Below are 15,087 nucleotides of genomic sequence, written 5' to 3' on the forward strand. Positions count from 1 at the left end.
GTACAATGAGCAGTAGCAGACCCCAACAAGTTCAGTGTCAGTTCTCAGTTTGAGAAATAACTACAAAATCTCCAAACAAACACTAAGATGAAGAAGAAGCTGTCATATATAAAGATGCGTCACTTTGACAAAGAAAACATGCTTTTGAATCATAGTCAATGGGGTAGCAGCTCTGCATGAAATAACCAGCACATGATGGCAAAAATGGCTGGTTGTATGATCATGTGGAATTAATCCATCGATTACTACATAATACCCAGCATCACGCCGCCATGAGTTCATAGTTCACTGCAGCCAAGAAATTAGGCCTGAGAGTGTGATCTCACAAATCAGCTCCATGGATTCTGATTTAGTGACTAAACGCATTGCTGACCAATTACAGCTCACCTTAAGAGCCCAGAGTCTCATTCATGTTCATCAAACTTAACAAGTCAGTCAACAATCTTTATTCAAATGGCCTGGTAAATAAACTACAGTAGAGCAGTAACTGGTAGCTCATAGTTGTGAAGCAGCATCAACAAAGGCCTCTCTAACATGCCTTACCCCATCCAAGGTGATGGCTAATAGGGTGTTCTCCATAGAAAGCTGCATGAGACCCCTATTCATTCTGCATATGATAGCCATCCAGTGTATGAAATTCCACAGCCACGACTCAAAAGATGTCATTTCTTTGTACTTGATATACTTAATCTACCCTACAAATCTCTCTTTCATGGATCAGTTATAACATTGCTGATGCCTCCTATTCAGAATCTTTCAGTGTGTGTGTGTGTGTGTGTGTGTGTGTGTGTGTGTGTGTGTGTTTCCTGCATGTTCTTTAAGAATGAGTGTAAAATTCATAATTTCTGTAATTAAATAGCCTACAAGTGAAACACTATCTTTTTTCAGTGCAGTTTAATTATTATTATTACTATTATTAATAATAAAGGATTGAGCTTTGCAAGTAGACAAAATGAAAGATATCATTTCAAGCAACAGTATATTTTAATGTAACTTATTTGTATTGCTCTTTAACATGTGTTTGAAAATAAAGAAGCCATACATGAGAGAAATAAAAATACATGGTCTGTACAGCAAGAAGCACATTCACATAGTCTAGTTCAGGAGCTAGTCCATATGTGGACATGTTTAAAAGGACACAACACTTTCAAAAGTACACAAACCACTGTCATAGGTATCAACATTATATGGTTGAAGGTTCCTTTCTATCTCCTGAAATGTATTATATCAGAAAAAAATATCAATACAACAAACATGAACTATTTTTTCTGTCCTGTAGTCAATCAAAATCGGTGGTGAGTTGGACAACAGAATAAATAAGAATTGTAGTTTACAATGCAGTCATTACCCAATTTTAAATATGTCTGAGCAAGCTACTGGTGCCTGCACATTCTAAGACATATTTTTGTGCATTTTTAATTTCAAAATTATATAAGTGTAGTTCAGAGTAGTGAAATAGCAAAGCTGCTGCTGCGTTGTGTTTTGGATTTCTTATAATATTCTTCTTTCATATTACCAGAAGTAAGTAAGTGCTTAGCAAAAGATGATTTGAGTTGAACTGTAATTCTAAAACATACTATACACCTCAGGAAAGGGTCTGTTGATGCCTGATGCCCAAATAAGTGACTTCATATCAAGAATAGGACATTGCTTCATCATTAAGATGGCATGTTTCTGGATATTAAAAGAAATGGGGACAGAGTGATCTACAACCAAATGAAAGCACACGCAAGAGATGAATCTTTGGCGAGAAACAAAGTATTTACACATATACGTGTGGGCGGTGGTCATTTACCACAACATAACTGATTGATGAAACACACCTATTCATTTACCTCTGACCTTTGTAATATATCTTAAACCACTAAATGCAATGGTCACTGGAAAGCTAAAATATTAGCCATTACTTTTTACTGCTATAAGGGTTGTATATTAGAAATAACAGCTAAAACACTGTAGTAGTTATCAGGAGGACAGTGTAAGTATAATGTGACTGGTCTAAATGGTGGTAATATTTCACTACACCACAGGATGGCAGCAGCTAACAAAATACTTTCATTTAAATGTGGCAATCTGGGGTGGCTTCTTGGGCACTATATGTTTTGACGTTGACCATCATTTGCAGGTGAGTCAAGAGACAGAGGATAAAAAAGAAATTGACAATAATAAAACTGTAGCCTTTATCTTCCACTGATTTGCCCACCTCAAATGAGTCCTCAGATATTTTCTGTTGATACAAGAGCCTCAACACTGACAGCATTTAACATTTCATTGTTATTTTTTTCCTTTTTTGTTTTTTTTACAAACAATAATCTTTCTTCCCTCTACCACAGTCTCTCCACAGAAGCATACTTCAGTCTAATGAGCAAAAGTCAGATGCAAGCATAACGCCAAAAGAAAATATTCAAAACATGATGACAAGATTTAAAATACATACATTTTACATCTTATGCAAGTGAATGCTTTAAAATGCAATGATTTTGAAACCTTAGCGAAAATACAGAGTACTTTTTTCATTGCGTCAGTAATCTTTATGTAGACTATACAATATAATATGTATATATGAGTTAACATAGAGCAACATGGCAAAACAAAACAAACAAAACAAAACACACAAAAATAAAACAATAAATATTTTAGTAGAGTCACTTCTTAAAGTTTTTCATATATATATAGCTTACTTTAGGGTATGATGTCTGTGTGTTTGTATTTTTTTTTATATCATTTTGTCTTTTAAAAGTAAGGCCTGCAGCAGCGTAGTGATTTGAAGCTACTTTAGTTCTACAAAAGTCATTGTCAGGTGCCTGTGAGACTTGTAGGGAGAAGCCAGAGAGTGGACTACTGGAGAGAAGTAGTCAGTGGGGGGGGGGGGGGGCAGGACAGGACAGACAGACAGACAAAGGATGAGGCTGGTGGGACAGACAGACAGACAGAGGATGCAGCTGGTGGGACAGACGGACAGACAGAGAATGCAGCTGGTGGGGTCAACAGCAGGTGCAGGTCCCATCTCTCTGGACAGCTCTCTCTCTCTCTCATGGTCCGTGACATAAAGAAATGCCACCGTCGAGAGTGAGACGCAAACACGCACAGACACACACAGACACAAACACACACACACAGACACAGACACACTCATGTCCACACAGTAGCAGACAGACAAAGGGTTGAGGTGAGCGTGAGGTGGATAGTTGGGGGTTATGTGTGGACTAGAACATGCTAACAGTGCAAAGATCCCAGCCTGGGAGCCTCCTCCAGTGTGCTCAAAGGTTCGAGTGGGACGCCCCAGAAGAGTAGCCACAGTGTGGAGTTGAGGTGGAGGCCAAGGTGGGGTGGCGGAGCGACAGGTCGGTCGGATCCGGTCACCGTGCCGTGAACCCCCTCCCCTGCCCTGCCCTGTCCACTGACACGGAGCAGTGCTGAACCATCAGGTTCCACGTCCACTGAAATCTAGGTGCTCAAGGATTGACTAGAATAAGACTTCAACGGCATTATCAGAAATGCCCACAAGGAAAATAAAAGTAATAGAGGAAATATATAAGATGAAAAAAAAAACAAAGTGGAATTTGGACCACAGTGTATTTGATTATAACATTTTGGTCTGTTTTTTTCTTTTCTTTGTACAGAGAAGCCCTTTGAAATCCACAAGCCTGCTTAGCTCCCACCTTAGTCCAACAACAGGGTAAGTACATCTCAAACAAGAAAAACAAAATCATAAATCAGTAGTGCATACGTGCACTCTTCATGAAATCAAACTATAGACAGTATCAATGAATGTGTATAGAAAAACAAAATGAAACACAGACCATCTCTGATTACAGAGCCTTATTTTTACAAAATCAAGGACTCTCCAATAATTACATATTCATCCTGACTGCTTTATCTTTGGTAGATCAATCCAAAAGCCAGACCTCAGACCTCACTGTCTTCCCTCTAGAATTCGCTTTTCTTCAGCATAACCTCCTCCGTCAATTTGTTTTGTCAGCCCTTCTTGAGGTGAAGCGTTAGCTCACCTCCTCAGCATGCACATCACACAACCACGCCCCCACTCTGCACTTCCTCTGTCCCAGTCTCAGTCAACTCCCCAAGCCTTCCCCTAAACAGCACAAACACCAAACGCATCCATGCACTCGCACACATACCATATATGCATACAATAACAGAATCAAAAAAGGGTAAAGAAAAGAACAAAGTCAAAGGCATGAAATGAAATGTCCTCTGGGGTGAAGAAAAAGGGAGATCATTTCCACCCCAAGAGCATCATGCAGGAGCATCAAGATCATCGTTTCTGGGAGCTCATCATCACTTTGGACACAAAGTTGACAATGGCAGTGGCGGGCTGGTCAGGGTCCATCTCGGCGAAGAGGTGACTGACGTTGTCTGTTGTGCTTCCTTGCTTCCTGGCCACGAACCCAAAAAACCTGAAAGCACAAACACACATTTAACTCTCTCATGAACAAGCAAGACATGTATTTCAAATGAGATCACATGGAATTCCTTCTCAATATTGTAAAATGGTATACCCACAAATGAATAGAGACTGTGGTGCAAAAGAGATAACAACAGCACAGGAAGTGCCCTGCTGTATAGGCACCGTGGCTCTGAGGGAAACAGCTGTGCTATCTAACAGCACTGATCACAAACAGAGCTGTATTTACATGAGCAACGCCCTCTCACACGCAACACACTCCCAAAAGCTACGACATGGTCCACACAGTAATCTACTTATAGTCCCTACACAATGCACCAACACAGTCAACTTGAACACAATACACAGCTAGGATAAGAAGTTATAAAGGCTTAATGAGACCAAATATCTGTGACTTTGAAGAAAAGCGAGGTGTTAAAGTGTAAAATGACACCATTGATCTCATCTAAATGGGCACATAGTTCCATAGCAATAATCTAACTGTAGTCTCCCACTGACATCAAACACTACTGGAACACTCCTAAGTGGCCCTGAGCTCCGATGGCAGCGCCGCCATAATAACCTTCTCTTGTGCGGCGCTTCAACAGCGAGCCTGGACCCTCGGAGCTGCCCGCCCGCGCACAGCGCAGCGCTATCCCGGCTCAGCCGGAGAATCCCACTCCCAGTGAGTCAGCGGCTTTCATCCTCTGCCCAACCTATTCATGTGTCCTTCCTACGGCACGTATCTGCCCATCGCATCAGCCCCGCACAGCGCCTAATGAGCGCGCTCCGAGGGAGGGAGCCCTTTCATTGTGCGCCTGGACTGGCCTGAGCCGTGATGGGAATCACATGCCCCACAGTGCTGAGGGGAGCATGGAGCCTGCACTGGGACGGGCCCGGGGGACCTTCAGTGTGTCAGGGGTGGATGAGAGGATGACAGAGAGAAGGAGAGAGAGGGAGAGAGGGAGAGAGGTAGAGAAAGAGCGGAAAGGAGAAATGGCACACTTGGGTGGAGTTTGGACAGCAGCCGCCCGCGGGGGGACAATGTACAGTACAGAGCTCTTAAAGTTGGGCTATTGCTTCCTAAAATACATGAGACATGAGCAGTGGCCGTGAGCGCTGTATAATAAGCAGGGTACTTACTTTGCAGTGCCCCCCTCAGGTTTGCTCCACCTGCGGATGCAAAACAAGCAACGGTCAGAGAGCGGCCATCTCTTTAAAACCAATGGGCTGTGAGAGGTTCAAATCCCCAGTACTCACTTTCTCTCCTGTGGGTCAGTGTTGCAGAAGGTGACTGTGTTGATAGGGTAGTGTCTCCTGAAGAACAGCCTGAGGGAAAGGAAAAGGGCATCAGAGGAGTGAAGGCACTGTTGTCATGTGCTACACCAACGTCAGGCTAAGTGACCATCAAGTGACCACCAAGTGACCATGTGTGGGAGGGGAGAATTAAAGACACACAAACACAAGATGAAAGGAAATAAAGAGCCTGGGGAGTATTTTAAGGAGAGGCCATAGCACTCACTTTCTCTGGTTGTCGGTCAGAGTGATTCCCTGCGTGGACACCTTGAAGTGGACGATGGTGGCGGTGGGGGCAGGGCCGGCGGCCAGCGTCTCAGAGATGGCCTTGGCGATGGCCTGGGGTCCGGTCAGGGACTCCATCTCCACAGAGTTGATATACAGGACGTTGCAGGCTAAGAAAGTCAATGCAGAGAACCATTCATCAAAAACACAGAAAACTAAATCCAGGATAATATCACATGCACAACTCACTAAGTAGCATGATGTATTTAAAAATCATTCAGAAATTCCTCACAATTCAGCTCAATACTGCTGATACTGTATTGTGTTCTATCTCCAGTTTAATGCTAACCGATTTAAGGATCATTATCCCTTTGTTTTTATTTGATTTCCATCTATAACTCAAACACTCGCATCTGCAAAATACATGCAAAGCAATTTTATTTCTGTGCTTTCAGTTTGAGGACATGCCATCAGGAGAGAGACAGGAAAGAGGTTTCTTTCCATAAGACAACCATGGTTTTCCAAACAATCTGAAAGGACGAAAGACAATGGCAGCAGTCTCTGGTTTAGTGAGGAAACGGAGCTTCAAAGGTTTGGGTTTGTTAACAGGCGATACAAATGGAGGCACACACACACACACTAATCACACATAAACACACACACACACACACACACACACACACACATGCGCATAGGTCAGTTCAGAGTAGTTTGCACTGGAATAGTGTAAGAAGGCATTGTCTGGACTGGGATGCTGCAGTCAAAGTCGAAGACGCACAAGACCAAAACAGGCTCTCAAAACGAAAGCAAATCAACACGTAGTTTACCATGGGATTCAGTAGGAGCCTTCTGCCCTATAGTCACATGGAAGTGACCATCAAAGTGGAAGAAAACATGGAATGGGTGGTGTCAGATTTGTTGTATACACAGTAAAAAGGAAGCAATAACTGAAATAATGAAATATGGAAAACACTGTTTGAATCAGAGTCTAGAGTATACATTAGACCTGTATACTTCCATTATTGCTCTGATGTCCAAGTACATTGGGTCTATAACCTAAAATAAACTAGGACTGATGTTCTTTACAAGTCTGATGGAGATCACGCCTCAGTGCTGAGTGTCACTAGCTCACACATGATAACGAGGCTAAGGGAATGTGTGGACCCTGAAGCTGGGGCTGAATGAGAACAGATGAGGAGGGGGGGGGGGGGGGGGGGGGTCTCTCACACCATGACCTTCATTACCCTTGGAAGGCCAATGGCACTCAATCAATCATTGTCTCTTCTTACCTGCTCCCTGTTTGAGGAGCTCTGTCGCAGGGTTGGTTGGTGTGGCTATCTCTGGGGTCTCATCATGAGGATCTGATAACAAAACACACACACACACACAAACACACACACACACACACAGAGAGACGAGGTGCATAGGTTAGAGGGAAAGTGTCAAAGGTTGTGTGAGGATGCTTCCTGTGGGCCTCTGGGTGCACAGTGTCACTCTCTACGGGGGTATTCTCGCCCTGCTGGGAATTGGCACGCCTGGCGGGAGTGTTTGTGGAGGGCAGGAATGTGCCGGGGCTTCCATCCGAGGTCAACTCTCTCCCTCTTGCTCTCCTGACACCAGCGTGGGACTGGGCCGGCCCGGTGGGGACGGGCAGGGCGTGACGTAGGAGTGGGCGCCCCTGCACATTCCCCCCCGGCGCTTTACGGGTGCGTGTGAGGGCATACGGGCAGGATTAAAACACCACAGCTGCTGCACAGGCCACAGAGGCTACGCATGGCAGGGGGTAAATCACTCACTCTCATATTCATACACACACACACACACACACATATACACAGACACAGGGTACAGTACATACAAAACAGATGAGGACTCAGTGGTATCTTACCTCTGGCAGGTATGACCAGTTTGCAGGGCAGTGCCAGTGGGGTAATGGAGTGCTGATAGACCAGTGCTGACAAGCATCCTGTGCACGCACACACACACACACACACACACACACACACACACGAGAACGCCAGAGTTAATGTAAAGCAGACAAAAGCCAAGCTCACACTTAAACCATGTGAAAATGAAAAAAAAATGATGCTCTATTATCCCAATATATTAGTCCTGTGTGGGGCCTGCCACCCTGGGAGACTGGCCCTGTACTAACTGCAGAGTGGATTTCCCAGTGATGTACTGTACATTGGAATTACAACACTGGCATGTATGGTCTCCATGGTGACCTGTTGTGTGTTTTGGAAACACCTTCCTTGGCCAAGATCTCCGATGTATGTTATGGGAAAAGAAAAGAAAGGCGATCCGGAGCGGATGGAGCAGAGCTCGGGGTGTCGGGGAGTGGGCGGCTGTTTGGATAGAATGCTATATGGCTTCAGTTGGCTGGGCCAAGAGGCCTACTGAGGCCCTCCGGCCCAATGCAAGTGACGGTCTGCTGCGCAGGCTTCAAAAGGAGCACGGCGCATCTGGGCTATATGAGAACTATTGTCATTGGAAGTATGGAAGTGATTGTCAGCACTCTGTCGGGGCAGAGTTCAACGTCTCCGAGCGCAATATCCTTCAGCACATTCATTAATGGATCAAAGCGAGCTACGGCCACCCTGCCAGGGCCTCCCTAAATATATGAATGGGCTTAACGCCATGGCCCTATGGGAGTCTTGGCAGTGCGCGGGTAAGAGGAGCAGCCTTTTAAAGCCAGACGCCTGACTCATCAATTCATGGGGAACAGCGCAGATAGCTCTAAATTTAACCTCCACACACACAAGCCCAGATGAGATAACGGAGCAGCCAGCGCTCCCATACCTCCCACCACTTTTCAACAGAAAGCCTCTTTTTAACAACAAAGATACGCCGTTACGCAATTGGTCACCCCAACAGGATGTGTGAGACCTTATGTAAGCAGCCCCTCCTAGGCCACGGGTTGCTTCTCTCTCTCTCTCTCTCTCTCTCTCTCTCTCTCTCTCTCTCTCTCGGTTTCTGATGGAACATGTGATAAATGAGAAGAGGCCTCCTTGTCCATTGAACTGACAAGCTCCCATGCTTGTAATGCAGCGAGCAGATGAAATTAGAAGGGAGAGCATTTGAGCCAGACGTAAATGACTTGAACTTATTCCATACTATAATTAGGATTAGGGGGCTTTATGGACTGTGGTCTAGAGTAGCTCAGATCACTGGGCCATTCAAAGGAGGGCCCAGGAGAAGGGGGGGACTCACTGGAGACTTTTATTAGAGCAGTCATTGTCAACATGGCTGTCTACTTCAATACCCTCATGAGGGCTGTGCTTCAGGCCCAGGCCTTAACAGCTTCACTCATACAGTACATGTGGCCTTTCTTACTTCTCCATACGTCAGCAGTATTGTTAGTGGACCCTGGATTTTACTATAAGTGTGGATTTGTGTGTTTGTGGAGACTGTGATGATGACTGTTGTTGCTGCTCACCGAAGTAGGGCTCGTTGGGACAGCCCTTCAGCTTCACGCCCTTTGGACTCGTCTCAATGAGGAAGTGGCGCACCAGCTCATTAGTGACGTCACCGGCTGCGGGAGACAAAAAACAAAGACACATCTCGTAAATAAGGCACTTAGGCAAACGACACACGCTCACACAAAGCATTATAAAAGTTGATGGGATTTGGGGGCTCTTCAACTTGTGCTGTGTTTTTGCTCTGAGTGCAGACTGGGTGTCAGCCCTGGAATGAACGTGTGAGCGCTGAGTGAACCGGTGACGCTGCCCGGGGCGGCGCGGGGATCTGAGATCACGTTCGGGCTCTTCCACGCGTCGCCCTGTGAGCGTGCACTTCAGCATAGGTGGACGCGTTCCAACATCACCCTCCCTCCTGCTCCCCCCCCCCCCCCCCCAACACCCCGCGGGGCAGCTGCTAATGAAAGCAATCTGCTAACCATCAATGCGCTGATCATAATTATCCTCCCAAGGCCCATTCAAATGTGCTGCCAATGCAATGTTCTCATGAGCAGCCAAGAGCCAGGCCTGTTGATAGATGCACTGCTCTCTTTTTTGCCTAATACTCGGTTTTCACCAGGGCATCAGAAGACATTAAACGCTAAGTATCTGTTGAGAGGTGCTGTTAATAGACTTTGCCCGTAGATAGTGTGGTGAAAACAGGATTACGGCTTAGGCAGGGGTCATGTTGCCTGTCAAGAGGTTCTTTTGGAGAGGGAAGGGTGTGGTCGTTGGCTGGCTGGTGCCTCTGACTGTGAACTCATCACGTCTCACACGAGAGAGAACAGAAGAGCACGATAGGACTGTTCAGGTCTCTGTGTGTGTGTGTGTGTGTGTGTGTGTGTGTGTGTGTGTGTGTGTGCATAGTAAATGATCATGCCAAACCTTTCTTATTGGGCTGCACAGTGGGAGGCGGGGAGGCCACCTTCATGGCCAGGCCGTAGGCCCCTCGGAACGAGTGGCTGTCACGGATGATGAAGGCCCCTGGCTCTCTGTCCTTCAGCACGCTGATGGCTGCTCAGGCACAAGACACAGCAACAGACACATTGGCACCAGCACATGATGGCAGTACACTGCAGAGCTACAAATCTGTGAACTAATTGTTGCTATGCGTCTGTGGCGATTAAAGGAGAGGGGTGAGGGCAGAAAGACTCTCCATAAAAACCTTTATTTGTCCTCATTATGGCTTCAACTCTTTCAGTAAAAAGTGAGTGAGTGTGTGTGTGTGTGTGTGTGTGTGTGTGTGTGTAGGAGGGGGGGGGGGGCTCTAGCGAGAGGCAGATGTCCACAGAGCCTAACTAAGTGCATATGGCGTGTGGTGTGTGATGTGACGGTGGGCTCCATGTGCTTGTGTTTAGAGCTATCTCCAGTGTAGATGAGCTAATCCAATAAGAGCTCTGAGGAGAAACACATGCGAGGGCCAACAGGCGCTGACCTCCAGCTAAGAGCTCACACCGGAGGTCAGCTGGTGTGTGTTGCAGTGTTTACGTGAGCACACGGCCCCATGCACCCGCTCCACACAGAGATAAATAAGCCCCCCTGGCACCTCACCTTGCTCTCGGGATATGTCTGGCTTATACCAGTACTTGGACGTGTCCTGGACGAACTTTACATTCAACCTGGTCTCTGGACTCCCATCTGAAAAGAGAGCAAGTTGAGCTTAGACCACAGCAGGCCATAGGCCCTGCTTCCCACGACTCGGAAGATCTGTTCCAGTACGGCTCGTTTAAGTAACAGACATATTTGATACATGTGACAGCCAGCCTCCTCTCACAAAGGTCAAGATACATGTTTGCTAAAATATACTTTATGCGTGTAACATGAACTTGCAATTAAAGTCTTGCTGGAGTGCAACTCTGTCACCTTAAGTAGCTTTACAAATATGCTGTCTGGCTCGCCTCTGAAGCCACAGCTGTATCTACAGCCACACGGCCAATTCTTTCATCACATCAAACTGCAGCACGTTTCTAGGAGAGATAGCAAAACCATGTGCACATGCTGTGAGAGCATCACTTGGCCAGGCCTTACCGCACATGGCCAGCTTGGAGAAGTCGGGCAGGGTGTGGAAGAACTGCACGTTGGGCGTGCTGCCCCCGCTGGACACGGGCGAGGACATCTTGCCGTTGAGGGTGCCGTACGACAGGCCGCCGTTGGGCCGCTCGCCGCTGGACATGCGGCGCTTCTCGGGCAGCTGGGGCTGCTGCGGCGGGGCCGGACTGCCCTGACGGAACCCTGCGCCCTCCATGTAGCCGGCGGGCGAGAGCGGGAAGGAGGGCGTGGAGGGCGGGTGGTACCCGGAGGAGCTGCTCTGGCGGGACAGGGCGCCGTGCCGCTCGTCTGGAGTGGTGTAGCCGCTGTACATGGGGTGGCGGTCCAGGCTGGGGCTGCCCTGGGTCACCTGGCCCATGGACGGGTGTCGGCCCAGCACGGGGCTGCCCTGCGCGGGGTGGGTGAGGGAGGGCTGCCTGGACAGCACGGGGCTGCTCTGGACCGGCAGGCCGATGGACGGCTGGCGGCTGAGCACCGGGCTGCTCTGCGTCTGCGTGACCTGGTCGATGGACGGTTGCCTGCTCAGCACCGGGCTGCTCTGGACGGGCTGGCTGTACGGCGACTGCCGGCTGAGGATGGGGCTGCTCTGGGTGCCCTGGCTGACCGGCGGCTGCCTGTTCTGCGTGGCCATGGACACGCCGGGGTAGTGACCCAGGATCTGGACGCCCGTCCCGTAGCCGGGCTGGATGATGCCGTTAGCCGGCGAGGGCTGGCGGCCGAGGATGGGGCTGCCGTGGCTGGGCAGGCGGCGCTGGGGGCTGGGGCTGGGGGGCGCGTCGGGGGCCAGGGCCCGGTGCAGGGTGCCAGGGCTGGCGGGGGCCGGCTGGAGGCCGGGGAGGCCGGGGAGGCTGGTATGGCTGCTCTCGGGCAGGGAGGGGCTGAGGTCAGGGGTCATGTAGCTGCCTGACAGGCTGCTGGAGGCGGGGTAGGAGGGAGTCGGGGTGCGGGACGCGCTCTGCTCGGACGGCTGTGAGCGGAAGCCAGAGTCCAGGCCCGCCGCAGGGGACGAGATCAGGCCCACGCTGCTGTCAGCCAGAGGGTGCTCTCTGAGACAGGGACAAGAGGAGTGTTTATGTTTACTAAGCTCAGCACAAACAGCAATAACACAAACACCATTCAACTATGTTTATATCTGAATGCTCAGTTTATATTTTCTTTGTATTGACCAACTTAATCTTACTGAAAGTCTTTTGTAAGTACAGTAAGTGCAACCGACTTCCGCACCACTCAGACACGGTCCTACTGCTGGGACTGACCTTTCAGGGCTCTCGATGGGGCTGCTGGAGGACAGCGGGGCGTTGAAGGCGTGTGTGGGCCCAGGGTGCGTGGCCGCGCGGGCGGGGCCGTCCACCTCGTGGGCGGAGGGGGCAGGAGCCTGCTGGGCGGCTGCTGGAGCTCCTCCGAGGGCCGCTGTCCGCGCTACAGACTCCACATAGCTGCGCGGCTCTGAGAACAGAAATGCTGCATGTCAACAGGGAGCTGCCACCACTAATGCAGCTGACAATCTACTTCCTACTGACATGAGAGGACTGAAATGAGACAATGACATGGCACTGAGATATGCGTAGTGGACCTAAAGTCAAATGTTTGTTGTAACAGCAGAAATGTTACAATAAAGTGCTCTGTATTGTGTGTGCTGAATAGCTATGCATACTACATACTTTTTGTCCTTACATGCTATTACTTGTCAGACAACTACGTAAAGGAATCCTGTCTCAAAACCTTTCTGCACTTTTTCTACCAGAACTGAGGTGCTATAAGTCTCTGTTGCCTCCATTCAATCAATACATGTGAGCAGGTCCAACGTGTCCTACAGAAATGACTCTCCTGTTAGCCTGTGACCCCTATGTCAAAGTTAAAAGCTTGGCTTTGAGCGCTGGCCCGATGCATACCATCTGTTATGAAGTGTGTTTACAGACAGCCGTATAAGGGATGACCTGATGATTTAGTGAAAGGCACACTTGCTTGCAATGGTTGTGTTGATGCCAAAACAAAATGTAAAGGATTTATGACAGAACTTATAAACTGGAAAAGATCCTTAAACAAATGGCATGTTTTGTGACATGATGTGTAACCTATTGTTTAGTATGGAAATGTACACAGACTTGACCATACCAAGAGCTGAGTGGGTTTGAAATGGAATGACCCAAACATGAAACAGTTGTTTAATGTTTGCATGAAGCCAAGGGATAAAGGCGTGGGGTGTGTGTGCAGTGGGCATATGAGTCCAGTCAGCGCTCATATCTGCCTTGTGCAGGCACGAGAGCAGGGCGGCTGCAGGTGGACGTGCGGTGGACGGGGGTCGGAGCACTGGACGGTGGGGAGTGGGTGATGAGTTGGCTGTGACTGGCCTTACCTTCCTCCTCATCACTGAGACTCTCACAGTCTGACCGCATAGGGAGCAGAGTAGAAACACCAGAAACACATCACAACATGTCACTTCACACAGCAGAGCTCACAGCCGAGGAGAAACAGCACGCCAGACACCACCAGGATGAGCCAAAAGAGGGGGAGACAGAGGAATCCAGGAGGGGCGGATACCAAAGCTCATTGTTTGGACTCTAGTCTAATGTAGTCTTGGGGTGCCTGTTCTTTATCAAGTCTTGCACTGTGCTTTGGAATAGAATCATTGCCGTTCCATTTTAATAACCGCCCTTCGCAGCATACTTAAGCAGATGTTTCATTGGCTTACGGAGAAGGTGTTGCAAAATATCAAACAAATTTGTGTGCTGAACTGCAAAAGCCCTCTGTGAGTTGGTCGGGTCACTGTCTGGTTTTCTACCTTGAAAAAATGCGTTCTGTTTCTCGTGACCCCTTGAGTTCAGCACACACCACATGCTGTCTTGGAGCCCTCTGAGGCGAATAACAAGTGCACCTCTTCATCCAGCTCATTTATGAAATGATATTCCGGAGCCCTCTCATGTCGGGATGGTGGCTGTGTGAATAGGAGGCCCAGCTGGAGTGCCGTCCCTTTGAAGGGTGCTGGTACATGCACGCCTCTCTGGACGGCCCGTAAATCAGTCCCCCCTCAGACGCATTCCTGCCCCACTAAAAACCCAGCCCATATAACCGCATATGAAAAGGCCAATGCCCGCTCCATTTACAAGCACTTATGATCTCACTGCTTAATAGAGAGAAATGCTTGTTAAAGAGAGAGAGCAGGAGAGAGAGGCAGAGAGGTGGGAGGTAGAGAGAGTGAGAGAGAGAGAGAGAGAGCATGGTTTGATATATGGAAGGGTGAGGGTATATTTTTAGTCTCTCTTTATGAGGTATAACTGGTCGTTGATGGCCCTCCAGAGGGAAGCTGCTCTGCTAACAGCCTCTGGACTGAGCTGGAAGGTGACTGGAAGGCTGGGTGGGAGTGGCAGTGTGTGTGTGTGTGTGTGTGTGTGTGTGTGTGTGTGTGTGTGTGTGCGTGTGTGTGTGTGTGTGTGTGTTTATGGATCTCACCTGAGCCGGTCTGGTGGAGCAGGATCTCGGCTGGGTTGTGTGGTTTCAGGCCCAGGAAGGACAGGGGTGTTTTGGCCAGTCCTGGGGGAGAGCGACCTGTGTGGGGGAAACATAGAGCTTCAGCCTCAGCACTCCAGCCCCTCTTCCTCACAACACACAACACACAGCACACTGACCGTAAGAGCCCAGACCTGGGAGTGCACC

The 15,087-nt window shown here is 48.5% G+C and overlaps 1 protein-coding gene across 1 annotated transcript in view; it reads right to left on the bottom strand.

The window, feature by feature from the left end:
* Nucleotides 1–965: 965 nt before the first annotated feature.
* tns1b (tensin 1b) overlaps nt 966–15,087 on the bottom strand; it is a 129,324-nt gene continuing 115,202 nt past the window's right edge. Inside the window, exons 22-33 of the mRNA XM_062533604.1 lie at nt 14,884–14,979; nt 12,690–12,879; nt 11,413–12,479; nt 10,936–11,022; nt 10,270–10,398; nt 9,366–9,461; nt 7,815–7,892; nt 7,216–7,287; nt 5,928–6,096; nt 5,666–5,734; nt 5,549–5,578; nt 966–4,418 (exon numbers count right to left, since the gene is read on the bottom strand). Of these exons, the coding sequence (XP_062389588.1) occupies nt 4,277–4,418; nt 5,549–5,578; nt 5,666–5,734; nt 5,928–6,096; nt 7,216–7,287; nt 7,815–7,892; nt 9,366–9,461; nt 10,270–10,398; nt 10,936–11,022; nt 11,413–12,479; nt 12,690–12,879; nt 14,884–14,979 (2,225 nt within the window). The 3' untranslated portion in view covers nt 966–4,276. The remainder of the gene's footprint in view (nt 4,419–5,548; nt 5,579–5,665; nt 5,735–5,927; nt 6,097–7,215; nt 7,288–7,814; nt 7,893–9,365; nt 9,462–10,269; nt 10,399–10,935; nt 11,023–11,412; nt 12,480–12,689; nt 12,880–14,883; nt 14,980–15,087) is intronic.

The sequence above is a fragment of the Sardina pilchardus genome, chromosome 4 (genome assembly GCF_963854185.1).
Source record: "Sardina pilchardus chromosome 4, fSarPil1.1, whole genome shotgun sequence".
Lineage (NCBI taxonomy): Eukaryota > Metazoa > Chordata > Actinopteri > Clupeiformes > Clupeidae > Sardina > Sardina pilchardus.